The 25,642-nt window shown below is 48.6% G+C and overlaps 1 protein-coding gene across 2 annotated transcripts; it reads left to right on the top strand.

Moving 5' to 3' along the window:
* Positions 1 to 8,244: 8,244 nt before the first annotated feature.
* SCARB2 (scavenger receptor class B member 2) lies at positions 8,245 to 25,152 on the top strand. 2 transcript variants are annotated; one of them, XM_058803568.1, is made up of 13 exons: positions 8,245 to 8,411; positions 13,177 to 13,334; positions 16,602 to 16,749; positions 17,735 to 17,923; positions 18,533 to 18,624; positions 18,864 to 18,983; positions 19,775 to 19,953; positions 20,118 to 20,236; positions 20,882 to 20,955; positions 21,731 to 21,782; positions 22,365 to 22,523; positions 22,680 to 22,750; positions 23,789 to 25,152. In XM_058803568.1, the coding sequence occupies exons 1-12, from the start codon at positions 8,295 to 8,297 to the stop codon at positions 22,707 to 22,709; spliced, it is 1,437 nt and encodes a 478-aa protein (XP_058659551.1). In that variant the 5' UTR covers positions 8,245 to 8,294; the 3' UTR covers positions 22,710 to 22,750; positions 23,789 to 25,152. The 2 variants fall into 2 exon arrangements, with proteins under 2 accessions (XP_058659551.1, XP_058659550.1); XM_058803567.1 differs by lacking the exon at positions 22,680 to 22,750.
* The last annotated feature ends 490 nt before the right edge of the window (positions 25,153 to 25,642 follow it).

The raw sequence follows: 25,642 nt of genomic DNA, 5'->3' as shown, positions 1-25,642 counted from the left end.
GAGCCATGAAAATCTGGAAGGCAGCTAAAAGGGACCTTGCCAGTCTCTTACTGTATTTCCTATGCTTTCTCTGGATTTCTGTGCTGTGACAGTAGTGTCAATGACAACTTTTCCTACATCCCTTTTCCTCCTAGGTTTGTTTCCCATGAGCCATTATTTGCCAGCTTTTTCAGTTCATTAGTCAGTCTGTGCAAGTCTCACTTTGTACGTTGTGGTTCTTCATCCTCCATTTCCCCAGCTGGTACAGCTGCATTCCAGGTCCCCTTTCGTGGTTGGTGCCTGTTCCTTTTTACATCCTCCCGGGCATAAACCAAAGTACAATACATTTGGCTAAATTGTCTCATCTCAGACTTCACTGAACTTGTGGTACTCAGCAGCTCTTAGAAATTGAATCATAAATGAGATTTCCCAGCAAAATCCTGCTGACAGCCTCTCATGGTTGTCGCACATCCTGGAGACATCGTGCTTTGACTTCCATGTGGATTCTTTATGTTGCCAGGCCCATAGGAAATGCAGCATGACAGACAGGTGAAGTGTGGTATTATTTTACATTCTTTCTTTGTTTTAGGCCAAACCTTTTTAGAAATTCTGAATATGGATGTATATGCCTCCATATTTTAGGTGCTATTTTCCTGAAAGCTGCAAGAAAGTTGTATTGTTTTATAAATCACATTATTTAATTCAAAGTAGGGGTGTTTTTTTTATTGTTTTCTGTGTTGCCTGGCTGCTTACCCTGTGGAGATTCTTGGGAAAGAACTCTACCAAATGGTTTGTAAGCCCTAATGGTAGTGCTTGTCTTCATGGTCTGAATAAGTTTGATTACTGGTCTGGCATCACAGAGTTGCAGGGAGGTGCCTTCACTGGTGGTTGATATTTTTCCTCCCTGGAATTACAAGCCAGGGATAGAATACAAGACTGCAGCCAGAATTTTCAGTATGCCCTGAAGTGCTGTTCTGCCATCAAATCTGTGGGTCCTGTTCTGAATCTGTCCCCTCTGGTTCCCCTTTGCTGGCTTCAGTGTGTGAGGGGGATGTCACTGGTCACTGAGTCATGTGCTGCCTGGCTCTGGTGACAGGGGAAAGCAAGAAGTCCTTTCCCACACAGTCTTGGCAGAGGGCAGGGCGGGCCCTGAGCCAGCACCTGATGCAGTGGCTCCATCCCAAGGCCTGAGTCACATGCTAGAACTGTGGCAGGGGCACTTTTTTGCTTCCCCAAAGTGCTCCCTTTAGTGCCAAGGGACACAGCTGGCCTACACAAGGTATTGCAGACTGTGCTGAAGCCTAGTGGCTCCCATCCTAGGGCCCGGCTCTGCTTTTGGCCTATACTTAGGATTTTAAATACTCAGAATTGAGGTTGGCAGGCACCCAAGTGCAACAGGGCACTAGGGCTGGTGCCTGAGATCTGGCAGGGAATGGGGACAGAGGAGCTGGGTTCTGGGAGAAGCACAGACCAAGAAACAGCCCAAGGGTGCTGGGTTGCTTGGCTTTGCTGTCAGGCACCGTTTGCCTTCCCTTTCTCCTCAGTGCCCCTCTGTGCTGAGCAGATGACACAAACAGCTGAAGGCAGCTCTGAAGTCAGCAGCTGTGAGCAGCTGTCCTGGAGGGAGCCTGGCCTCCTGCCCACCCAAACAGTCCTGGGATTTTGTTTACTGCACTGGGATAACACCCACATCGTGGGGCCAGAGCTTTGCCTTTGCAGGGATTCAGAGCCACGTGCTGCAGCTTGGCTCTGCACTGTCCTCAGGGGCTGGGGGGTACAGGGAAAACAGATCCTAAGACAGGAGATTGCACAGCCTCCCTGCTAGGATTAGACCCCTAGGATCCCCTTCTTTCCTTTACCCTTTTGCAGAGCATTTCCCTCATCCTCCTCCCGACCTGTCTGTCGCTTGGGAGCTGTGCCTCTGGCACATTTCCAGAGGAGCTGGTGGCTGCCATGCCCTCGGGCAGTGCTGCCCTGGCCCGGGGTGGGAGCTGAGGGCTATCCCACACACAGCCCCGTTGTTGAGCTGGCAGACAGGAGCTGTTTGTATCCAGGCTGGCATACAAAGCATTTGTTTTCCAGGGGCTGCGGGATAAAGATGACTCATTCCAGGCCTACCAAGTGTGCATTTAAGTGCAGTGGACACTGGGAATCGGGGAGAGGCTTCCAATGTGAGACTTTGGTCTTTCCTCATCTGTGGCAGTGATTTTGGTGCACTTTAAGAACAGCCACCCCAGGTTTTGTGCATGGGAAGGCTTCAGAGAGCTCAGCTGTGCTGCTCCGGAGCCACTGGTGCTGCTAGCTAGAAGATACTTACACTGCAGATTTTTAATTAGAGTTAGTTGATTGCCTGAATAAATAATAATGTGATGCAGGCTGGCAAGATCATCTAATTGTAGCCTTCAATCCCTGTGTTTACTTTAGGAATGGAGGAAGATCTCAGTCTGTGGCATAAGACAGGCTCAGAACAAAGCAGACTCTGATTGTAGGTTTGCAGCCTCTCTCAAATGCAGTCAGCAGAGACCATGAAAATCCCTGGCTCTCTGTGCAAGAGCTCCCCTTTTCCTCAGTAAAGTTGTGTGCAGAGGTAGTGTGCATCCAGGCTTTGATGCAGAGGGCTGGAGTCTGCTCTTGAACTCTTTCAGATCAAAAAGCACTTGAGAATAGGCTTTTTGTATTTTGAGAATACAAAAAGGTGAAAATGAGACTCCTAGAGTTTCTGCTACGGAGCTTCCCTCACCTCTGCATGTAAGAGTGGCACTTATGTGGGACAGGACTCTCAGAAGAGGGAAACTTGTGCCATTGGTTTGCCCATTTTAAATGTGCCCTCCCTAGAACATGCAGTTCCCTTAAAACTAGGTGCAGGTTGAAATTCCAAGTCCCAAGTGGGGCAAATAAATGTAACGTGTCTCTCTGCCCCCTCCCTTGGGGAAGGTCTGGGCCAGAGGCTGGAGTGTCCATCCCTGGGGGTTGTAGACTGCAATCCTCCCCTTTTTAGGAGGCATGCGTGCCATACTGTAGGGGAAAAAATACACGTTCACCATGGATTCCATTTGAGTGAGAGGTTCTTCATGACATCTGTCATGTCCAGGGTTATCAGGAGAGGTTTTCAGGGCTGGAGGGTCAAGTCTCTGCTCTGCAGTGTCAGACATTGATGGGGAAGTGTGTGACTGATAAAAAGTACCTGGCCTGCATGACTAACCTGACTCTTTTAGTCACATGTGTCAGAAACCTTACCCACTCCTTAGAGCTCTCTTAGAACAAAAACAGAGACACATTTTTATGGTGATTTGGGCTTTGTTGTCTGCTTGTTTGTAAGGCCAGAGTGAGAACAATCCTGGTCTGGTTTTGCATTTTTCCAGGCTTTTTTTGCCAGGTTCTCCTTTGCTCTGCTGCTGGGAACAGCATAGGCTCCTATCAGCTGTGGTTTTGGTTCCTCCCTGGCTGCTTCCACACCTGTGTTTATCCCTTGGTGTGCAGAGGATGTTCCCAGTAGTCCAGGGCTGTTTGCAGCACTCAGCAGCGGCAGAACAAGTAAACCTGGTTCATCCTGGAGCTGCCTCAAGGGCTGTACAGAAAACTGAGGGCTTGGAAAACTGTGTCAGTCTCTGTGGGCAACACTCAAGAGTATCAGATCAAGCACTTGAAAAGACAGCGTTCTTCCTGTTGCAATCTGCATTGCAGAAGCTAAAACCTGAATTAAGGTAGTAAAACTCTGGCAGGGGGAGCTTCACTGATGAGATGGGCTTGGCCCTGCAAGCCAGGCCCTCAGCAAACCTGTGTGAGTTACCCAGACAGTGCCATTTGCCAGAGCCTCCCAGTCATCCTTGCCTTCCTTTCCCAGCAAGGTCTCTGTTCCACAGCCACTGGTGCCATCCTCCCAGCCCAGAAGGCATTTCCTGCTTCAGCAGGGAGGGCTCCAGCTCTGCTGTGTGCCAGTGCTGGGAAGGAAGTGTTTGGAATGAGGGATTCAGCTTTGGAAAAGGAGGGCAGCAGTCTGGGTGCAGAGGAAAAGGTGGCCTGGAGCGATGCTCGGTGCCACACTGGCAGCACGGCCTGGCACCCCTGAGTCACAGAGCTCTTGCTGCACCAGCAGCTGAGTCAGGGGAGCAGCAGCCCCAGCCAGAAGTAGCTGAGGGGTGTGAGTGGCTGCATTGCTAGTTTTGGTACAGCTGAAGTTAGGAAGAATATGTTTGTGTGCATATGAATATAAAATGTGCCTATATCAATTACCAGACGCAGGTGTGTGTGAGTGGCTAACAATCCATGAGGGCTGTGGTTATTTAGCTGGGGAGTGTCAAAAACATGAGGGACAGGCCCAGATTTCAGAGGGAAAACCACTTTTCTGCTAATCTCACAACAGTTAAAAGTAATAACTTCCTCAAAAGCTAAATTAAGTGCTATTGCAGGCAAATGTCTCATTTCCTGGGAGGTCACTGTCCCAAATCTGGAAATCAAGCAGTTTCTAACCCAAGAGCAAAGGTTGCTCTTAAAAAAAGCACCAACTTTAGTCCCAGCCCTTTCCAAGGTCGCTGACGGACCCAGTAATTGCAGCATAGCTCTGCCCTACAGTGAACTGCTTTCCTGCCAGCAATTAATTTGCTCTTTGGGAAGAAGAAATTGAAGCTTGAGACAGTGAAATGTGATCACTACCCACTTACAAACCTTTCAGAAATGTCTCAACTCTCAGCTGAAATCAGGATCTTATAACTAGGTTAAATTAGTAGTAGTAGTAGTAGTAGTAGCAGCAGCAGTAGTAGTATGGATATTATTATGTTGTTTTATTAATTAAGCATAGAGTACTAGATACCCACAGTGTGTGAGAGTTGTTTGGCAACAAGGACATGTGTGAGCCGTGCAGGGAAAGCAGAAGGGCAAAGCCTCTGGAAAGCTTTTCCTTGTGTGTTACTGATGCACTTGGTGTTTCCCAAGAGCTGCTCCTCCAGGGCTGGGAGTGTGCCCTGCATGCGAGGCTTGTGCTGTGTCCTTCTTGGCCCTTGCTGTGGAACTGCAGCCAGCACAGGCTCAGTTTGTCAGCAAACTGGGAGAGAGAAGGACCTGCAGGTTCCCTGTTTTATGTTGTGTGGATGAGGTGGGCAGCCAGGTACCACAGAGCCATAGAAGGAAGCAGACTGCAGACATCATGCAACAGCAGGACACGAGTGGACAAACCTATCCAAACTGGAGATGAGACAGAAACTGGCCGAGTGTTTATCAGCTAAAGCACTTTTCTTGTTACAGCTGCATTTTCAGTGTTGAGGTGAAACTGCTCTGGGTCCTGGAGAGGCTGTTTGGTGTCTGTGTGTGCCCTGAGGTCACAGCTCCTGAGGAAGCAGGGCCTGGGTGTGAAGCAGTCACACAGGGTGTGAACAGGTCTGTCAGCAGTGGCAGGTGGTTAAGTAAGGGCAAGCACGATTCCTATCTCAGGTGTCAAAGCCTAGAGATCCATCAAGTGCCAGGGATGGACACAGAGACACCAGGAGCAGTACCCCACCCTCCTGAGTGCTGTTCCAGCCCTGTTTGGGCAGCATCAAACATCCTCTGGAGAAATGTCTGACAGCTGCTAACCCCCAGGAAGAGGATTAAGGACTTCTGGGATCTGGTCTGATTTGGCTGACACTGTGCTGTGTGATTTCCTAATTCCTTCCCTTACAAGCTTTTCCTGCTTTGCATAGGCTCCAAGGAGCCGAGCACCTGGTGTTGCACAAACTGAATGAGCCACATCACAACCTCAGTAAATCTGGCTTTTTATGTTTATTCAAGATATTCCCAGTGCATGGGACAGGACAATTTCACTGTATCCGTGCTTTCCAGAATGGGCCTTGTCTGCCTCTTGTCTCAGCAACACCATCATGGTCCTGGGAAGGGAAGATGTGCCTCTGCTTGTTTCAGGGATCTGGAATTATGACACACAACTGTTCCTTGAGCCAGCAGTGCACCCACTGCATTCCCAGGCTGCACTCCAGAGCTGGAGCCACTCCTCAAGGGAGTGTTTGCAGTGTATCATGGCTGCTGAGCACTTCCCTGGCTTCCAAAGGTAAAATGATTTGCCAAAATAAAGAAAATAATTCACACTGAGAATCTAGAAAATCTGTATGGAGAAACAATGTGATTCTATGCATCACATGGGTAGATTTTTATGGAAAAAGCCAAAAAGCTGAGTTAACCAAACCCAAAATTCTGTAGGAGTCTTTGCTTGATCTATAAATATCTGTGCCAGGGTTCAGCTAAAATATTTTACAGTGAAGGGAACATTTATGGTTTACAGAGAAAGACTCTTCTGTGGGAATTCTTTCTAAGGGGAATATTTTATTGCTCTAGTTAAATTAATCTTCAAAACCAGATTCTAATTATGTACTCTGGTTCTTGGTTTTTGGAGAAATGGTGATGAAACAGGGCTGAGAACACCACTCTGGAATGAAAAGCTAAATGAAAGAATGCTGCCAGAACAACCTTTAAAAAAAAAAAAAAAAGAAAGAAAGAAATTTAACTGTATGGGTGGAACTACAAAAATTCTGGTTTTCCAAACAGCTGTGACATGTGACCTCAGAACCTCTCATAAGCAAAAATATCCAAAAGGGCACACAGTAACATAACACTGTTGCTGCAATCACAATTACAGGAAGAAACCTTTCTAAGGGAAGATGCTTCAGTCCATTCTAGCAGGAAATGCACCTGATAGGCCACTTGCCCTCCTGCTCGGGAAGGCATTAGTGGGATCAGGCTGGAGCTGGGAGCTGCCAGCCTCGTGGCTTGGACAGGGAGCTGACTTGTGACTGGGGGAACAGTGGTGCTGCTGATGGGGCGTGGGATGGCAGTGCCATGTCGCAGGGCTTGCCTTCCTCTTGTGCCACAGGAAAGCCGTGGGGGACGGGGGCTGGCATGACATCCATCGCTCTCTTGCAGGCAGTGCTGGGTGGGGAAGTGGAGCAGAACATCCCGCTTGTTATGAATGAGAAGCTTGACTAGGCCAATATTCAAGTAGCAATCAATTTATTAATTAATATGGTAAAGTATGAGCAATACAGCGCTGGGTACAGTGGGGGAAGTTTTCCCTCCAACTGCACGCCGATAATTGATGGTTACAGGTATTTATAGGGGTACCCATCAGTTTTTTTCTGCAGTTTCTATTTCCAATCTTTTACTCATCAGCAATTTTTATTCCAAACTATTACATCACAATTCTATACACTATTGTGATTTTAATTTCTCAGGATGTATCTCAAAGGAGTATCCCCAGATGGTGACGGTCCAGTTTCCGAAAGAAGAAAGACGAATCCCATCTAGTGGGGTCCAGCTCCCCAGATGTGTGTCCATCTTTTAATTGCAGAGACTATAAATCTCATAACAGTGATGTCCAGCTTCCCTTTGGTCGAAACCAGAAATCCTTGAGGTAATGTTCATCTTCCTTTCTCAAGCTGTTTTTCTCTGCTTCAATAAGGTGTGAGATAATCATATTTCCTTTATATATATTCCAAACTATAGTTTCAAGGATACAAGTAATATTCTAAAATTATACTTCAAAAGGTTATTATTGCAGAGCTTTTTATGGATTAAATGCAAGCAAAAAGCAACATCTTTAACACCTTAATTCCAATGCTCCTAAATCAACCAGGGTTAATTGCAAACAAAAGATAGGTTCAAAGGCCTTTTTCCATGCTTTATTTTCCTCAGTTATTATTAGAATTCACAGCTCTCCCATTGTCGGGGTCCACACATTTCGCATTCACAAATACACACGTCGCCTGTGTACCTGACACGAAACACAGCTTTGCATCTCACACGCTGGCTTTTGAAAAAGCAGGTACATTGTTGTGATTGATTTTTTTCAAGAGCGGTTTAACCTAGTTAAACAACTGAACTGCATTGAAGTGTGGTAGAACCCTCTCCCCGCCATGCCTAATTCAGTCTGAAGGGAGCGTGAAGCGCCTCTAAGCTTTGCCGCATTCACCTCGCTGTGGAATTGCTCCGCTTGTTTTGCAGAGCGCCCTTTGGCGCTGCCCGCCGCACCGAGCGGGGCGCTCCAGCACCGCCATCCCCAGCGGGCAGGAGCCTTCCGGCTGTGCCAGGAGTCCTTGCGGGCAGGAACCAGCCCCGTTCCTTTGGGATACGCTGTCCCGGCCCCGGCGAGCCGGGAGAGCATCCCCCGGGACAGCAGAGCACCCCCGGCCGGGCGGCGGCGGCTGCGGCGCCGAGGGCGGGGAGCGGCGGCTGCTCCCGGCGCTGGCGGGCGGGGCCCCGGTGCGCCCGCCCCCGGAGCCCGAGCCCGGCGGAGCCCCGGCGCTCCCTGCTCGGCAGCGGCGGCGACAGCAGCCATGAAGTCGCTGTGTCTGGTCACCGTGGGGGTCCTGGCCATGACGCTGCTCATCGCCAGCATCTCGCTGCTGGTCGCGCACGTCTTCCAGACAGTGGTGGATCTGCAGGTGAAGCAGGTAAAAGCATTGCCGCGTTGCCGGCTCGGTCCTTGTTTGCTGGGTTATTCCTTCTCAAAATAGCCGAGGGAGGGAGGGGGCTGGCTGCCTCCTTGCAGCGGCGGTGGGTGAGTGGGCAGAAGCATCCCTGGGCCGTGGAACCCCCTGCCCCGCACCACCCGGCTGGGTTGGGGCTCAGAATGGAGCTCAGGCTGCACTGGTCCCTGGGCTGAGTAAAAATCGGGTGAGAATGGGGTAAAAATGTCTCTTCTTGAGGCAGCTGCTGACTGTGGGGCAGCAGCTGTAGCAAGGAGTCCTCTCCAGAGCAGCAGTGCCTGAGAGGAGCAGGGGACACCTGAAGCACCTCTTCTTTTTGACATCTCTATCATAAATTGCTTGCAGCTTTCATACCTGTTCTGCTGCTCCATTTACGGGTGCCTCTGGAGCAAGGCCAGAGGTGCTGTGGGCTGGAACACGTGGTGTCTGCCAGCCTGTTCCCCAGGCTGGGTGATGGCAGCCAGGCATTTCACCGGGTTGTTCCGCACTCGGGGACACCCATCCTGGTGTTGCTGGGGATGCAGAGGCCTGCACTGCTCCTGCCCTGCCTAAGCTTTTGTTTCTCTTCCAGAGTGGCTCTGTGCATTTATGCAGTGGCCCAGTGGGAAGGGTCAGCTGTGTTAGTAACTCTCTTGGAATTCCTTTGTAATGAACAATTATTTATCTATCTGAGGAACATTATTTTAGCTCTGATTCTGACAGAGAAGCCAGGAACGCTAACCCATGAAGGGATTTGTCCAGAGCTGTTGTCTAAGTGGTGACCAGATTATCTGTGATCTCCTAACCTACTGTTCTTTCCTCTGGGCTGTTGACAGGGAGCATTTCCTACCATGGAAACTGCATTGCCACAAATCGGTTTGGTTTAGGTTGGCACTGAGCTTACAGCAGGTTGTGCCACTTGGAAGCACAGCTCCATCCCCCTGATGTTGGCTCTCCTTGGGAAGGAGTTTGCCCTCCCCTGCATCCCAGAAGTTCTGCTTCCAAGTGTTCTCGCTGCTGTTTAGCGGGGTGGGAGCAGTGCTTCGGAGCAGGACTGTCGGGAATTAGGCGTGATCCTCCTTACGCGCATTATCTCCGGCCGCCTGCTCCTTCCTCGCAGCAACTTATGTAAGAGCCGCTTGCTGTTCGCTCAGCAGGCTTGCAGTCATGCAGGATAAAGTTTCCAGAGCTCAGGCCTTTCTTTGCTGCCTGTTGCTGTCCAGCCCGTGCTGGCACACATCTGGATTGCAGGGAATGCGCTGCCCGGCTCCCTGCCACGGGTGCCAGCTCCCCGGTGCGCCTTCTGCAGCAGCCACACCCCCGGGCTGGGGAAGCACAGCCCCACAGCACGCTGCTCCCTGTCACTCTGCTGAGCTGGCTGCTCTCCACATTTGCTTCATCCCACGTGAGCTTCCCCTCATTTGTGTGTAGTTGGGAAAGCTGCTGTCTCTTGTGTAACTGCATGTGTGGCTTAGAAAATCTTGTGCCAATAGACAAATCTAAATTTGCCTTTGGAATGGGCAAGACCTGAGCTTTTGCAAGGAGTCCCTGTTCCTTTGAGGGCTTTCCAGGCGTCCTGGAGCACGGCTGTCTTTGCAGTCTCAAGTGCAGCTGGAGTGGAGAGCCGTTTTGGAGCAGCTGAAGTGCCTGTGTCTCCACAGCCAGCACCTGGGAACGGCTGAGGATGGCTCTGCTTTCACTGGGGGTTGTGTGCAGCAGCCTTTCCAGCCAAAGGCAGGGTCTGGGATACAGAGAAGGTGTGGGAAGAGCGGGAATCCAGCCTGCTGTCAGACTTCACATCCCCTTGGAAATCAGTGGGCAGATGTGTTGTGAGAAGAACACTGGCAGCACTTTTCCCAGAAGACATTCAAATCTCATCAACTTATTCTTTGTTTGCAATTTTTTAAAATTTCTGTGAACTAAACGTGCCATCCCAAGCAGAATTCCAAAACCTGCTTGCTATCAGGGCCTAGCACCTGAAACTCTAGAGAGTCATGGGAAAAATCAGTAATGAACAAGGATGAATCTTCCCCAGGAGAAAGGCATTCCAGCTGTCAGTGGTGTTGCTTTGTGCTCTCTGATGGGGAGATGCTGATGTATTTATTGCCATAGGTGTGCAGATTGAGAATACAACCTAATATTATATACATTTATATATATATGTGTATATTATATATATATGTGTATATATATGCACACACACAATCAATCTTGGAGCTATGCTCCTCATTTCAGACTTGGAAGTCAGTCAGTCCTTTGGCCCAGGTGTTTCCTTCACACCACATCCCTTAGGCTGAGAATTTTAGAAAACACTCTTCACACTCCTTGAAATTCCACTGGACTTGTCATCAGCCATCTCTTGAGCTGAGTTGGCAGGAATGTTTCAGGCCCAAAAGGATGAGGAAGATGTTTTCTCCTTTGATTTAGCTGATGTGTTGATAATTTTTTGCTGTTGTTGTTTAATGCAAAACACTGGAGCTCTCAGGAGAGTTTAGTACGAAGGCCTAGCTGAAGGATCCATTGTGGCTCCTTTGGGGCAGGCCATTCCCAGAGAGGTCTGTTCATGCTGGTCTGAACACTTAGCCCACCACCTTAACAAGGTGCAGTTCAACTCTGTCATAGATGAACGCATGAAAGTGCATCTTTGAATTAAAATGTTTAGAGGTTCCAAGAAATAAAATGAAATAAAGGAATTCAATTTTCTGTGTAGGTTTCAGGAATGTTCAGTACAATTTCCTACTCCCACCATCACTGCCAGTAGCTGTTATATTTGGGAGGGAAAGCTCCCTATTTATTTCCAGTGTGTAAAGCACAGTCAAGGCAAGGAAACAGCAGCAAATGAGAGGGCTGTGGGTTCAGGGCTGGCTGATAAATACAGTCAGCAGGAAGGCTGCTTTGGAACACTGGAAATGAGTGTGGACTCCGCTTGGAAAGGAGAAGCTCTGATGTCCTTGTAATATCCTGTGATAGACTGAAATACCACTGGTAACATTTGGTGAAAATCAGAAGAAAAGAGCTTACCATGTTTCGTTACTTGTCAGTTTTTGGGAGTCTCTCTGAATCCAGCTCGCAAGTTTGCTGTCACTGTATAATAAACAGACACTTAATTTCTGTGTGAGATGCAAATTGTGCTATGCAATCCAAGAAATAAATCTGGAATGAATATGACCAGTGAATACAGAGATGAGTGTCCTTGGCATAAATCATAAGAAATCAGGATCAAAAGCATCAGCCTGTGTAAGAAATTGTATATATGAGATACTGGTAGCTCCAGACAAATGCTCCAAGCTCCTCAAGCGTGTCTGAAACACATTAAATTTTGAGGTGCACACAGAATAAATGGGATTTAATCCTATGGGGAAAGCATGCTGCAAGTGCAAAGTGCCACCAGCTGCGCTGGCTCTCACTGTTGTTCAGCATTACTGCTGCCATGCCAAGCTCCTGCCAACAAGTTTGTCTTTGAAACAGTCTTCTTTATCTCATCCCTCAGAATTAAAGTCTACATGGAGAGAAAACAGCTCCTTAAGTGGGAAGGCCAAGAATGAGTCCTGAGGCAAGAGTGACTGATAAGAGCCCCTGAACATTGACCACAAGCTGGCATCTGTCCAGCCTGCTCTGCTTCTGAGCTTCCACTCACAATATTTCACTTGTTTTCTCAGAAGAATAAAAAGAATGAGTGTTGATGAGACCCATTTAATTGCAAATCATTCCCTCCTCCCTTTTTTCCGCCTACAGGTGATGTGGTTTTCAAGATAGAGTTTTCTTTGTGTTTACTCCCGAACATTCCCTCTGCCAGCCAGATTTCTCTATGTGACCACTGCAGCGGTTTCAGAGTTATAACTACATGAAAAGCCTTTGTTTTGGTGGTGGAGATGTTTTATAAATGGGGTGAATTTAATCCAAAATGGAACAGTAATAAAGTGAGAGATTGAGACCTCCGTTGCAGAGCTCTACATGACAGGTGTGGTTGTGACTTTCCATGTAAGGTGTATATACTGATAAGGGGTATCACTGAGGTAAGGGAATTACTGTTTCATTTCCTAAGTGCTTCTGTTATAAGTAATGGTTTATAGCTTGGTTACCAAATAGACTGACACACTATGGGTCTGAAGATGCAGGTGCTGACACGGCTGTAGGAAAGAAATTAAAGACAGAGGGAGAACAATCTTTCCCCTATTCCAAGACCTTGGAAAGGCACAAATCCTAGAGTGCCTATGTGAAAGCAATTTGACATTCACAGTTTTGCTCGCAGGCCACTGAAAAATAAAGTCTGATTGGTTTGGAGACAGAATCTCACAGCTGTGTTGGAATCTGACATTCTTGGGCAAAGAAATCATCAAGGCCAGGACTCTGTTGGTCTCCCAGCACTGAGTTGTACTTTTATCTGTAATGTTGGCACGTTTTGTGGTGTCTTGCACCAGGTGGAGGTTTTTACTGATGCAGGAAAGGAGACAGGATTGCTGAGTAGTAGTTGGTCAGTCTCCCTTCTGAAAAATGCCAGGCACAATTGTCTGTGGGGAGGAGTGGAACTACAAACCAAGCAGTGCTGCCCCTGGCCTGTGGCCAGGAGAGCAGGTGCCTGGCTTGGTTGATGTTGAGTGAGCTGCTCCAAAGTAAAGCAGATCTAGAACTGGAGTCTCTCTCGAGTCTTACTGCCTGTGCTTGTTCCCAGGGCATGGAATTCCACTCTCCTGTCAGTGCCATGCAGCATGATAGCACCAGCAGCTGATGTGCCTTTCTCTTGTTTCAGGGAACAGTCCTGAAGAATGGCACAGAAACCTTTGAGGCCTGGGAGGACCCTCCCCCCCCAGTCTACATGCAGTTCTACTTCTTCAATGTGACAAATCCTTTGGAAGTGCTCCAAGGTGCCACTCCTCTCGTGGAGGAGATAGGACCATACACCTACAGGTAAGACCTTTCAGGAGTTCCACACTCCACAAGAACTCTGCTGTGTGAGGAATCCAGAAGGCTTGGGGTCCCATTCTGGGAGAAAACCTAGGTGTTAATGTGTGAGGGGAGGTTTATGCAGGGGAGCATGGTCACAGCCCACACAGACAGCACTGACACTTGCAGCTGCTTTCAGATGAGGCCAGTGACTTCTGTCAGATTTTGGGCCAAGTTTTGCTGCTGTTCTTCACTGCTGGACACAGAGGAAGTTAATGCATCCTGGCCTGCTGTCTTGTGAGCTGGGTGATGTTTGGGAGGCTAGAGAGAGTGGAGTGTTGCGCAAAAGTGTGACTCATGCTTGCTCAGGAATTGGTTCCTAGCTGGAGTTGCACCATCCCACATGGGTAAAATATGGCCAGAAAAACACTTAGGGTGGTACTAAAAGGGTCTTCCTGAGCCAACCCTCACTGGAACACCTGCTTAGCTTTTAAACCTATCTCTCATTTTTACTGATGGATTTACTGAGGCCACGTGTAATGCTAAATACTGTCCAGCTCCTAAAGCTGTCCTGTATAGCACGGAGAGATTTGACTCCCTTACAAACGAGTTTTCCTTTAGATCTGTGATGTGCTCAGCTGCCTGCAGCCATGTCAGCCAGGAGCAGGCCTGTGGCAGGAAGGGCTGTGGTCCTGGGAGTCCTGCTGTGATGGGGAACTCGTCCCCACGGCAAGAAGGTGGATTCCTGACTGTCAGCCTCACTTCTGGTCACACAGGCTCATCCAGGCTGGGCACGGGCTCAGTGCTGGAAGGAACTGCCTGTACCTAAGCTGCAAAATTATCAGAATCTCTTGGTATTTGAAAAAGGCCTGGAATGAAAGCAGAAGCCTTTGTGGTAGCCTCAATTTCTGTGTTATCTCTTGCCTTTCAGTTTCCTTCTTCCCACAGCTCAGCTTCCCTTCTCCCCCTGCCTACTGTCCCTTCCCCTGTCTCCTCTGCATTTTAGACCTGTGTCTGTTTAGTCCTGGCAAACTCCATGTGGTATTTTGGCAAAATCCCTGCCATTACAGGAGCCAGTAGAGCTGGAGTCACAAGCTCTCTAGTTCTCAAGCTTTCCTTCAGGTCTGTGTAGTGTAGTGTAATGCTGGGCATCAGTCAGCAATGTGTTCAGTGTCAGGAAGATGAACAGGACCAGCTCCAGGGTTCACACCGGCTGGAATTCAGTCCTCTTTGCCAGCTTCTTTCCCTTTCCTTAGCTCTGAGTGCCTCCTGGGTGTCCCACACAGGCTGCTTTGGGAAGCTGCACCTTGTCCATGGAGGAGCTCAGCAGGGTGGGTGGGGCTGGGCCCTGCCCCAGGGGAGGCCCAGCCTGAGCTGCTGCTTTGCTGGGAAAGCCTTTCCCTGCATCCCACACCAAGGGCTGCCTGCCACCAGGTCCCTGACACCAGCCCTCCCTCAGGTGTTCTTGGTGGGGACAGAGAGGGAGGGGAAGAGGCTGCACATTCCAGCTGGTTCCACAGGCCCTGTGTGGCAAAGCACTGAAACCTCATTTAGCCTTAGCACGTGGCAAAACTCCCAAAATGCACTAATGTGAAGTGCATGGCTCTGTGTTTTTAGAAAAAAAAAGGCTGGGGAAGGGCTGGGAGTGAACTGGGCCAGACAAGCAGAGAGGAAAAAATCCAGTCAGTGACAGGGAGGGCTCCAGAGAGTCTCATTCTGCAGCTCAGACTTTTCACCAGCATACATTGTAAAGCACTTCAGGCAGATTCTGTAACAAAAACATAGTAGTGCTGGTGTTTTTAAATCCTGGAAGTTGAAGTGGCAGCATGTAAAATAAGTAATAAGTTCAATAAAATAAAAATAAGTTCAAACTGCCTATCTGCCCAAGCCTGCTGAGTCCCAAAGAGCACTGGAATATTGTCTGGTCTTGCATGTATTTACAACTTTTTAACTTCAACATCTTAGAGCCTTAGTAACATCCTACTCATATCCCTCATCAGAGAGTATTATTTCCTCTCCAGAGCTGGAGAGGTGTCTCAGATTACTCCTGGCCTATTTTAGGAAGGCATTTCACAGCTGTCCATTTCCATCCCCTCAGTTCCAGCCCTGGGGTATGAAATAGATTGCTGTCCAAGTGGGTCTTGCCAAATGTTCCTGGGTGGAGGGATGGTGGAGAGTGGTAGAGATACTTAGGGTAAGGAAGATGGGAAGTGGCTGGTTTCTGATAGCAGTAGTTTCACAGGCTTTTCCAGTTTGCTTTAGATGTGAAAGCTGAGCCAGAGTAATGCAGCCTGCTGTGAAGCTGCACTGATGGATCCAGTGCAGCCAGGACAGAATTTCAATCCAAACTGGATGCGGAACATCACAGTACATCATCTGGCAGAACAATTCTCCCTTACGTCTTGTGACTTGACATTTGCCCAGGCAAATGTGAAAGTCAACAGGCTCCTGAGTCACTGCAGGCTGAGGAAACAGGAGGAGTTTCCCCTCCTGCGTGTGCCAGGCAGTGAGCAGTCTGCTGCCATTTCCCTTTTGGGATTTGTTGGAGCAACGAGTGTGTGTCAGCAGAGCTGCAGAATCCTGGTTGGTCAAGTGCTAATGGCAATGCAAATTGACTTCTTGTCAGGCCAGCAGGTCGCATTTGATGTTCCTTGCCAATTGGACTGGTCTGTCAGCAATCCTGAGTTTTATCCTGCTGTCTGAGTGCTTAGACAGGAACAGCAGCAACCTTCCAGGTAGTGAAAAGCAAAAGTTCAGTTGAATTTCTGTTGTGCCCAGGATTCCTGCTCAAGAATTAAAGGAGAAGAACTAAAATGAGGCTTGTTCTGTGGTTGTGCCACATGTAAGCCCCATGCTCTGAAGGCAGCAGAAGGATTCTGGTGGGTTCTTGGGTCAGGCCCATGACACGCAGCCTGCGTCTTTCTGGAAGTGGATTTTGCCTGCAGCAGAGGCAAAAGTTTCATTTTCACACTGTACTTCAGGGCAATCTCATATATGGTGCCTTTAAGTCCTTCTGAGCCATCTGATATTGTCCTTCCTTTGAGGTTTTTAAAGATGAAGCAAAAATACAAAGTGCAATTAGCACACAGGGTGGCATTTCTGGAAATGCCCCATGAGGTCTGACTCAGCTCATGCAGACACAGCAGGGAGCTTGTGTCAGTGAGGGAATCTGCTTCCAAAGAACTGAAAATGCCACCCTTTCCTGCTTAAAGCAGAAAAACAGCCGTAAGTTAACTGTGACTAATGCTCTATTTGTTTAACTCAGTCAGAGAACAAGCTCTTGTCTTTCAGGGAATACAGGCCAAGAGTGCACATCCAGTTTTTGGACAATGGAACCAAAGTGTCTGCCTTAAACCCAAAGACTTATGTATTTGAACCTGAGAAGTCAGTGGGAGACCCTGAAGTGGACCTGATCAGGACAGTAAATATCCCTGCAGTGGTGAGTTCTCTTTTGTTCCTGCTTGGAATTCATCCTGACACACTTCAGAAGGAGCAGTGTGTTGCTTCATCCTGACTCTCTGTGGTAGGTGAATGTGATGGAAGAACAAGAGAGGCAGCTTGTGTCCTGGGTAGATGCTGGTCTCACTTTGGGGCTGGACTGTTGTGGGGGGCTTATTTTGTTCCTCCCTGTCCTCACATCTCTGCAGTGCCTTCCCGTGGTGCTGCAAGATGACACACTCTCCAGGGACAGGGGGAAATCAGGCCTGCCTGATATTCCTGCCTCCAAGTCTGCTTCTCAAACCAGAAACAAAGTACAGTAGAGCAGTTCCAGACAGAGCTGAATGAAATTAAAGTAAAAAATGCACCCCCAGACTGCACTAACTAGGTGACAGAGAATCTCATGGTGATCAAAGGCAGACCATTATTTTGGTCTTATACAGTGATAGCATGAGAACAAGCAGATCCCAAGCTGTCACAGAGGCAGTCAGCCTCTACTCAAATACTTGGGGGTGTCGTTCAGCCTTTGCTCTCCATCCTGGTTTAGTTTCATTTGCAGGGTTCCTTCATTTCAACTTTGTCCCCAGCATTTCCAAAAATGCCTGATTTTATGAGTGAATCCAGAAATGCCCTGTATGAGTAGTAGATAGGATTCAGCTTAATGAAAGTTGCAGACAATACAGACCCTGTGTTTTCAATTCCTCCCAGGCATCTCGTGGTGGTAAGGATTATCTCTCCTTCACGTTTTTGGCTGTGATGTACTGTATCAGGCAGTATGAGAAGAACCACAGGTCGGTTAGCCCAAAAGGAATGCCCTCCTTTTGTTATGACCTCTTTAAAGGCCTGTTGTCAGCTGGAAAGGAAATAAATGTTTGAATTTTGGTGAAATGGGTGTGCAGCGGTGGAAAGTGCCTGTGCCTGGATGCAGCTGATGGTTTGTTGCCCAGCAAATGTGACCATTGCTCCCTCATTCCCATACCCTGCAGACTGCCATGGAGTGGACCAGGTCGACCCCTCTGCAGTTTGCCACGGAGGTGCTGCTGCTGCTGTACCAGGAGTCGCTGTTCACTGTGCGCAGCGTGCACGAGCTGCTCTGGGGCTACAAGGACAGGCTGCTCTCCACCATCCACGTCCTGCACCCCGAGATCGATCCCGTCTTCGGGCTCTTCAGCAAGGTAACCCGTGGCCACACCTGCTGCTGTTGTCCCTGAGGGTGATGGCACTGCATGGGAGGGATGGATAAGCTTTCCAAGGACAGCATCCTCCACTATTGCCTGTGCTTGCTTGAATAACATGGGCTTTGTGGGGCCACGTGTGCAAACTGCCAGAAAAATGTCCTGATTTCCTTAGTAATTGACTGAAATTGGATGTTAATTCTGTGCTGGAGCCATTCCTGGCTTGCACAGTATTTCTGGTCACTCCATGTCATTTTGTTCTGAGGGGAGTCCTTGCTTCATGGGGATATCTGCAGTGCTGAGGTTATTTCTGTGGGGTTATTTTCTTCCTGAAGACTCTTTAGTCAGGGGCAGCCCTAAAAGGGAGAAAAGGCTCATCAGGTGTTGTATTTCCTTTGTTTGTGAGGTGTAAGGATCTTTCCCAGTCACTTCCACCTCATTCCTGTTCAGGGTGGAGTTCAATGAACTGCACAGCTCTCAGGGGCAGTCCATCACTCCCGGGGTGGATTTGGAGTGGTGACAGCTTCAAGTCCTGCCACCCCATTGTAGTGAGCAGCCAGGTGCCACAGGAGGAGTGGAGCCACTGAAAGCTTCTGCATCTGTTTGCAGATGAACGGAACTGATGATGGAGAATATGTTTTCCTGAGTGGGGAGACGAACTACCTAAACTTCTCCAGGATTGTGGAGTGGAAAGGAAAAGAGTAAGTTTCTCAGTGTAATGTTGCCTCTGTCACAATCTGCCCCTTGCCTGCCTGGTGCCAGTTTAAAGAGAATGCAAGTGCAACTTAAACCCATTTCAATTGCTTTTGTTGTTAGCAGAGCTGAGGCAGGAGTAATTGGCTCTGTACAGGTCTGATTCCCATTTGCCTGGGCCAGGAGCTGGCATGGCCTGACTGCTGCTGGGACATCTTTTAGCCCTTGCCCTCTTCCCTTTCCTCAGGTCCTTGAGCTGGTGGACAACAGAGGCATGTAACATGATCAATGGCACAGATGGGACATCCTTTCACCCGCTGATCAGCAAGGATGAGAACATTTACATCTTTTCTTCAGATTTCTGCAGGTGAGGAGAAGATGGTGGCACTCAGGCTTCAAAGCAGAGTGTTTACATCCAGTCCTCTCAAGGTGTCATGTTAGGCTGGTGCTTCTCCTCCTGTGATTTCATTTAACACTCACAGTGTTCTGCATTTATTTGTGATGGGAACATGAGAGTTACAAACAACCCTCCCAATCTGCAGTTAAGGATGTGTTATTTCAAAGTGAAGATTTATGAGGTGAAAACTTGGACAAAAACTGCAAGGACAGACTTGGCTGTAAGGCTAGTAGTGAGAGGAATGGAAGGATTTATATGAGCTTTCCTTAAGCTTCTTTCCTCCAAAGTCTTCCTCTGTGCTGTGCTTTTTCAGAGTACCCAGGCTGCCCTCTTCAGAGATTAATGACTTTACGTGATGCTGTCTGAAATGTAGCAAGGAAATCTTGGCCTTTCCTTCTTTATGTAACACCTTCTGTCCCCTCTTGCTGATTTCCTCGTGCATGAAGAACAAACCCAAGCTGAAATTATTTAAATCCATACAGACACATGTTAGGGCTAAATTCAGAACCTGTCAGATTGTTCTGTCTTCCACAACTGTGTTCCTTTCCTGGTCCCTCCCAGGAGAGGTGCCAGCACTCACACCACGTGCAGCAGTGATGTGAGGACTGTCTGTTGTGTGCAGCAGCAGGATGCTGGGATGTGTGTTTGCTGCTCAGAGCGTGGTTGGGACCGCAACCTGGGGCATCAACAGGGGCACACATGCGGCTGGGCTCAGCGCTGCTGCAGCCTGACAGGCCTGGCCCTGCTCTGCTTCCCCGCAGGTCCCTGTTCCTGGTGTACGACAGCTCGGGAGCCGTGGCTGGGGTGCCCACGTTCCGCTTCGTGCCCTCCTCCATGGTGTTTGCCAACACCTCGGTGAACCCAGCCAACGCCGGCTTCTGCGTGCCCGCCGGCAACTGCCCCGGCACCGGCGTGCTCAACGTCAGCGTCTGCAAGCAGGGTACGGCCCAGCCCTGGCTGCCCCACAGCCCCTGGGGCTTGGGGGCTGCACAGGGGCCCCTTCCCCTCTCTGCAAACAGCTCAGAGCTGTGGGGTCCTCCAGGGCTTCCCCAGGTCCTGCTCGGCCTTTGGTTTTGGTGGTGACTCAGTGTTCCTGCATTCCAGGTGCTCCAATATTTCTGTCAGCTCCACATTTTTACCAGGCAGATCCAAAGTTTGTAGAGGACATAGAGGGCATGCATCCCAAAAAAGAATACCATGAGACATTTCTGGACATCAATCCTGTAAGTGCAGCCTTTTTTCAAGGGTTCTGTTGGTGAATGGATCCAAGCACCTGCATTCAGGTCACCTCCTTGCGTGGTGGGTGTTGGCATAGTCCCACTGACCTCAAGGAATCTGTAGTAGTTCTGTGATGCTGGTTGGAGTGGGAGATCCCTTTTGGCACTTTGGGTCAGCTCTCCTGTCTCTGTCCCCTCCCAGTGTCTCACACACCCCACCCACCCACTCACTGGCAGGGCAGTGTGAGAAACAGAAAAGGCCTGGAGCTGTGCAAGGGCTGCTCAGCAATCACTGAGCATCCCTGCATTACCCACACTGTTTTCATCAGGGCTCCAAAACACAGCCTGATGCCAGCTGCTGTGGAGAAAATCCATTCTCTCCCAGCTAAAACCAGTACAGCAGTGATCTCTACACCCCCACAGACAAATGTGGGTCAAGGAAAAGAGCACAGTCACGACCTGCCTGGTTTACAGAAACAGTGCTCTGACTCACCGGGCTGTTATGTGCAGCTAAAGCAGGAGGAAATTCCACAGCTGCTCTCAGGCCCGGTGCAGATCCTGCTGCATGCTGTGTACCAGAACCGCATTCTCACAGTTCTTGTTCTTTCACCTTCACTGGGTTTTTTAACACTGATCTCTTTTATTCCCCAGCTGACAGGGCTCGTCTTGCAGGCAGCCAAGCGGATGCAGGTCAACGTTCACGTCCGAAAATTACCTGAATTTTTGTGAGTGCCCTCTGCTTCTGGGTGGAGTTTCATATCTAACCTGATGTTCAGCATAATTTGTTCTGCAGTGTTTTGATGGAATATGGGATGGAGAGAGCAAGTGTGAGAGAGGGAAGTGCAATCAAATCTCAGTTCTAAGGGACAGTATGCTCCCATCTCACAGATCAAGCAGATTCTGTAGTTCCACCTGCAGAGTAAAGAATGCTGAATAGCAGCTGCTGCTCCTGATGTTTCCTAGCGCAGCTTGGCTGTAATAACTACAGCACAAGTATTTTATCTGCCCAGTCCCCTTGGGAGACTCAGGGGTGTCCTTCAGGCTTGTTTCCCAGTGCCCAGAAGCAGTCACAGTAACACAGCTCCTGCCTGAGCTGAGATTCCACATGTGCCAACTATTGGGGGATTTTTGCTGCTGTGCCCATGTGGCTCGGACAATAGTTCCTGTGTTTTACAAGTAGGAGTAACCTTCAGTACATCAGCTTAGCTCAATTCCTGCTGCCTGGCACAAATCTGTCACTCAGTTACTAATGAGCCCTGGATGGATCCCTGTCTTTCACTGCCCACCAAATCCCAAAATACACCCTACTCCCGAATCAGAATTTATCCATCTGTGAGATTGAGATTGTCCTACTCCAGCAGGGAGGTGAAAATACACAGCAAAAAGGAACAGCCCAGAGGTTTTTTAGGGACACTTTCCTCTTTCATTGGTTTTGTATAATCTGTCTTCACAACCCTCAGGTGGAAAAGTCCAAACCCGTAATTTTTTTTTCCCACGCAGTGAAACCGGCAACATACGAACGCTGATTTTCCCAGTGATGTATATAAATGAGGTAAATAGTTTTGCTGTCTTTCCAGCATTGTGGCATGTTAATGCTTGCAGAAATACCCTCTGAGCCAGCCAGAAAAGAAAATGCTGATTTTCTTGTTTGTACAGCAATAGCTAGGAAGCTGTTGCTGTTTCTTAACTAACACCCTCCTGCTGTTTGTTGTACTGTTAATTTTAGCCTTCCCTAACACTCTCAGTCAGACACTCCTTTTAAACTGAAGGGAGTTGGCCATGAGGAAAAGGTGTGCTCAGACAGAGGCAGGACTTCAGGAGATCACACCTTTTCCTGAGTCATCTGCTGTGAATATTCCTGTGCTGTAGTCAGATCACTGAATCAATTGGTGTTCGTCCATTCCTAAACCAAAACTTAAAAATCCCTATTTTCCTTTGAAATAGACTAGGTAATCCCTGTGCCTCCTGGAAGAATTTTAGGGGGAAAGTGTGTCAGGAAGCAGTGAAACAGTGGTGGAGAATTGTGGGAGTGTATTTTCCCTGCCCTTCACAAAAGTGATCTTATAGAAAGCACAGAAATAAATAAAGATTTGGGTTTTTTTTTCAATTTCCTCTTCATCTCTCTCTGCTCCAGAGTGTTCTGATTGATGAAGCATCTGCCAGCAAACTCAGGCATGTCCTGCTGGAAGCCAGTGTTGTGACTGGGATCCCCTTTGTAATCATGGCTCTGGGGATTGTGTTTGGGATTGTTTTCATTGTGGTGGCTTGCAGGTCCCAGAGGATAACTGAAGAGGTAAGCAGCACTTGCATTTGACTTTGCTTGCTGTCCATCTGCCTGCATTTGATTTTTTTTTTTCTTTTTCTTTTTTTTTGTTTGTGGTTGATTTTATCTTTTGGTGTCTTTCTGCACGTGTTTTTATCTTGTTTTTGTTGGGAATGACCTTTCTAGGGAGGGGAAGTTTTAATAGACTCAGAATAAACGCGCCAAAGCAAAGGAGCGGAGTTAATCCGAGAAGCCTGGTAAGGCAGGTCCTGTCTCTGTGCCAATTCCCTTGCCAACAGAAGTGAAATAAATCAGCCTGTCTAGAGGACCCTGAAGGATAAGATGCAAAACCTCCACCATATGTGAGGACAGATTTAGTTGGTGTCAGTGTTCTCAGCAGAAGAACTGCACTGTGCCAGTGGGTTATTTTCCAGAATCACAATGCAAATTTGTGGTCAAAGAACAGATAAATTGCACAGACAGCAGTAGCAGCAGGAAGTATTCTCCGCTATTGTCTATTTACAAGACAGCCTGTAAATCTGTTTATGAGCACGCTAGCATTAAGGTGCCTGTCAGGGCGAAAGCTGATGCCAGCATTTCACCATAACAGTGCTCAGATGGCACCAGTGTGGAGCCTTTGGTTAGAGGAATAGCCTGGGTTCTCTAGGAGGCTGTTTTCTCCTCATAGTTGCTGTGGGCTTACTGTGTTCTTGTGTGTTTGGTGTTCCCTAAATGCTGTCTTACAGCTTCCTTCTGTGCCTGGGGAAGCCCTCTGGATCAGTGGGTCCCACTGCCATCCCATCCCCATGCACTTCAGTTTCCTGTGCAGGAGAAGACTGGTCCTTTTTCCTTTCCTTTTCTTCTGAGCCTGCCTGTGCTGTCAGCAGCTCAGCCAGGGTGTCCCAAGGCCTGTCCTGGGAATTCCTGCCCCACCCTGCATGCCCAGCTTCAAACCAGCTCTCCTGGATGTGCTGGAACACTCTGCCGGGGTCAAAGTGACAAAGGACCCCCTGCATTCTGTGCTTTTCCTGCTTTGGTTTTTCTTGCTTTTTCTGCAAGCAGAGTTCATCCAGCAGTCTGCAGCTCTTCTTGTGCTCCCTGGCTGGTTCTGGCCTTCCCTCCTGTGTCAGGGGCTACAGCTGCCACCCACCCTCTGGTGCTTCCTTTGTGCACCCTGGCTCTCTTGAGGGAATTGTCCTTAGAAGTAGGAGCTTTTCCTTTCCCTGCTTGGAGGCTTCCCATGGTGGAAGGTCTCTGATGGCCATGTTTCACTTGCTGTGGTTTTGTTCTTGCAGAGCACGGAAGAAGAGAGGTCCCCACTCATCAGGACGTCTTAGTAGGTTTCATTCCCCCTGTGAGCTTGGAGAGCAAGCGATTAGAGCTGACCTAACACCAGCTGTCCCCTGTGGAGCCACGCTTATGTCCAGCGCCACTTTTGGTGGGACAGAGGTGGAAGGGAGTCTGCACTGGCAGCCAGGGAGGAGACTTTTCTCTCAGCTGCATTCCAACTTCCAAACTCCATTTGCAAACTGCTCTGGATCCTGCTTTTCTCAGCCCTGCCCTCTGTTTGTACCCACACTGGCTGCCACAGAGGATCAGCACCGGGGACCAGCCCGGTTCCCTATGGGAGTGACACGGGTGGCAGTGCCAATGGCAGCGGGCTCCTGGATGGCCCTGGGACAGGGACACACAGGCTGTGGGCTGGGTGCTGCTCTGTCCATGATGTGTCCTCACTGTTGTCACTGGTGTCCTTGCTCCTGTCACAGCACAGTATGCAGCTTACCTGCCCCAGAGCTGCAGCTCTGCGTGGGACAGAGCCAGCGGCTGGAAGTGCTTCTCCATGCAGAGCACCTCGGTGTTCCCACTCTGCTTGCTAGCCAGGCTTTTATCCTTCGGGTGTGGGCTTTGTTCTGCAGCTTCAGGCACCACAGCTCAGCCGTGCTCCTGGGCTGCAGGAGACACAGCCGCTGGGTGGTGCTCTGGGGGTTTGCTGGGAATAATGCAGACTTGGCGTGTGTGGGATGAGAGCGCCCCTCCGTGTTATGGACAGGGTCCTGAGAACTCCTGACACTTTTTTACTTGTCAAGCAGAAACTTGTGTTAAACGTCACCAAGGTTCCTCCCCCCCTTCCCAATTAAAAGAATATTCTCCTCGAGGAATGTTTCCATTAGGTAGTGAGCTGTGTGTTCCAAGTGTGTAACTGTCTTCTAAAGAGGAGCATTGGGGTGTGCATTGCTTGGGCTTGGTTTGGGCTCTTTTTCCTGGCTGCTGCTTTGGTTCCTTCCCTGTGACGGTGGGTAGGCCCTTGAATGGATTCTGCAGAGAGCTCTGGCTGCTCCTGAATCCGTGCAAGTGTCCAAGGCCAGGCTGGATGGGGCTTGGAGCAGCCGGGGATCGTGGAAGGTGGCCCTGCCCACTGTGAAAAGCAGAATTCACTGCTTAGAATTTTGAGAAGTTTAATAATAATAGGATTTAAAAAGGACCATATTTCCAGGGCTGGGGTGCTCCTGACCAACAGCCAAAGAACACCCCGGGTGTATACAGACAGTGTTATCTTTATACTGTTACATCACTGAGATACACGCATATTCATGTGTTTCCTGCATTAGTCAAACATTCTTGTGAACTTTATGATGTTTTGGGAACTCCTTTGTTTGACTTCACCATCCAGCTTATCTGAATGACATCCTGGTTGTCAGGTCAATATATTTTATTTCTCCTTGTGCCTCCATCCTGCTCTTTCACATCCCCTGATAAGGATTTAATGTGTGCTCCTTAAATTTAACGTGGTATTCTCTAATTGTCCTCCGGTGCTCTGGTTTGTGTCAGGGTTATCTTATCTCTTGGACAGGTTGGTCAGTGCATGGCCTTACACTGTTTTTAGTTACACAAAAGCCCCTTTTTTAAAACATCTTATGTTTTGCTAAGATCTACAACACAATACATTCATCACACCATTATTTCCATGAGTGATACACAGATACTATATTGATTACACCACTGTTTCTCTAAGCATCACAGTGCATGCTTAAACTCATAGATTATATTTTATTAACATGCAGCTAAAAAATATTATCGTTGATGCTATTTCTAAATACTTGTTATCACTAACAGCATGCATAGGCTAATACATAAATGCAAAAGCCAGT

Source organism: Ammospiza caudacuta, chromosome 4, assembly GCF_027887145.1.
Source record: "Ammospiza caudacuta isolate bAmmCau1 chromosome 4, bAmmCau1.pri, whole genome shotgun sequence".
NCBI classification, from domain to species: domain Eukaryota; kingdom Metazoa; phylum Chordata; class Aves; order Passeriformes; family Passerellidae; genus Ammospiza; species Ammospiza caudacuta.
This window is presented reverse-complemented; position numbering and strand designations above follow the sequence as displayed.

Excerpts from the sequence above, each read along its gene's own strand:
- SCARB2 (XM_058803567.1), top strand. The coding sequence starts at position 8,295 with ATGAAGTCGCTGTGTCTGGTCACCGTGGGGGTCCTGGCCATGACGCTG. Across the intron at positions 19,954-20,117 it reads CGTCAGCGTCTGCAAGCAGG|GTGCTCCAATATTTCTGTCA; the intron begins GTACGGCCCAGC and ends CCTGCATTCCAG. Across the intron at positions 22,524-23,788 it reads CCCAGAGGATAACTGAAGAG|AGCACGGAAGAAGAGAGGTC; the intron begins GTAAGCAGCACT and ends TTGTTCTTGCAG.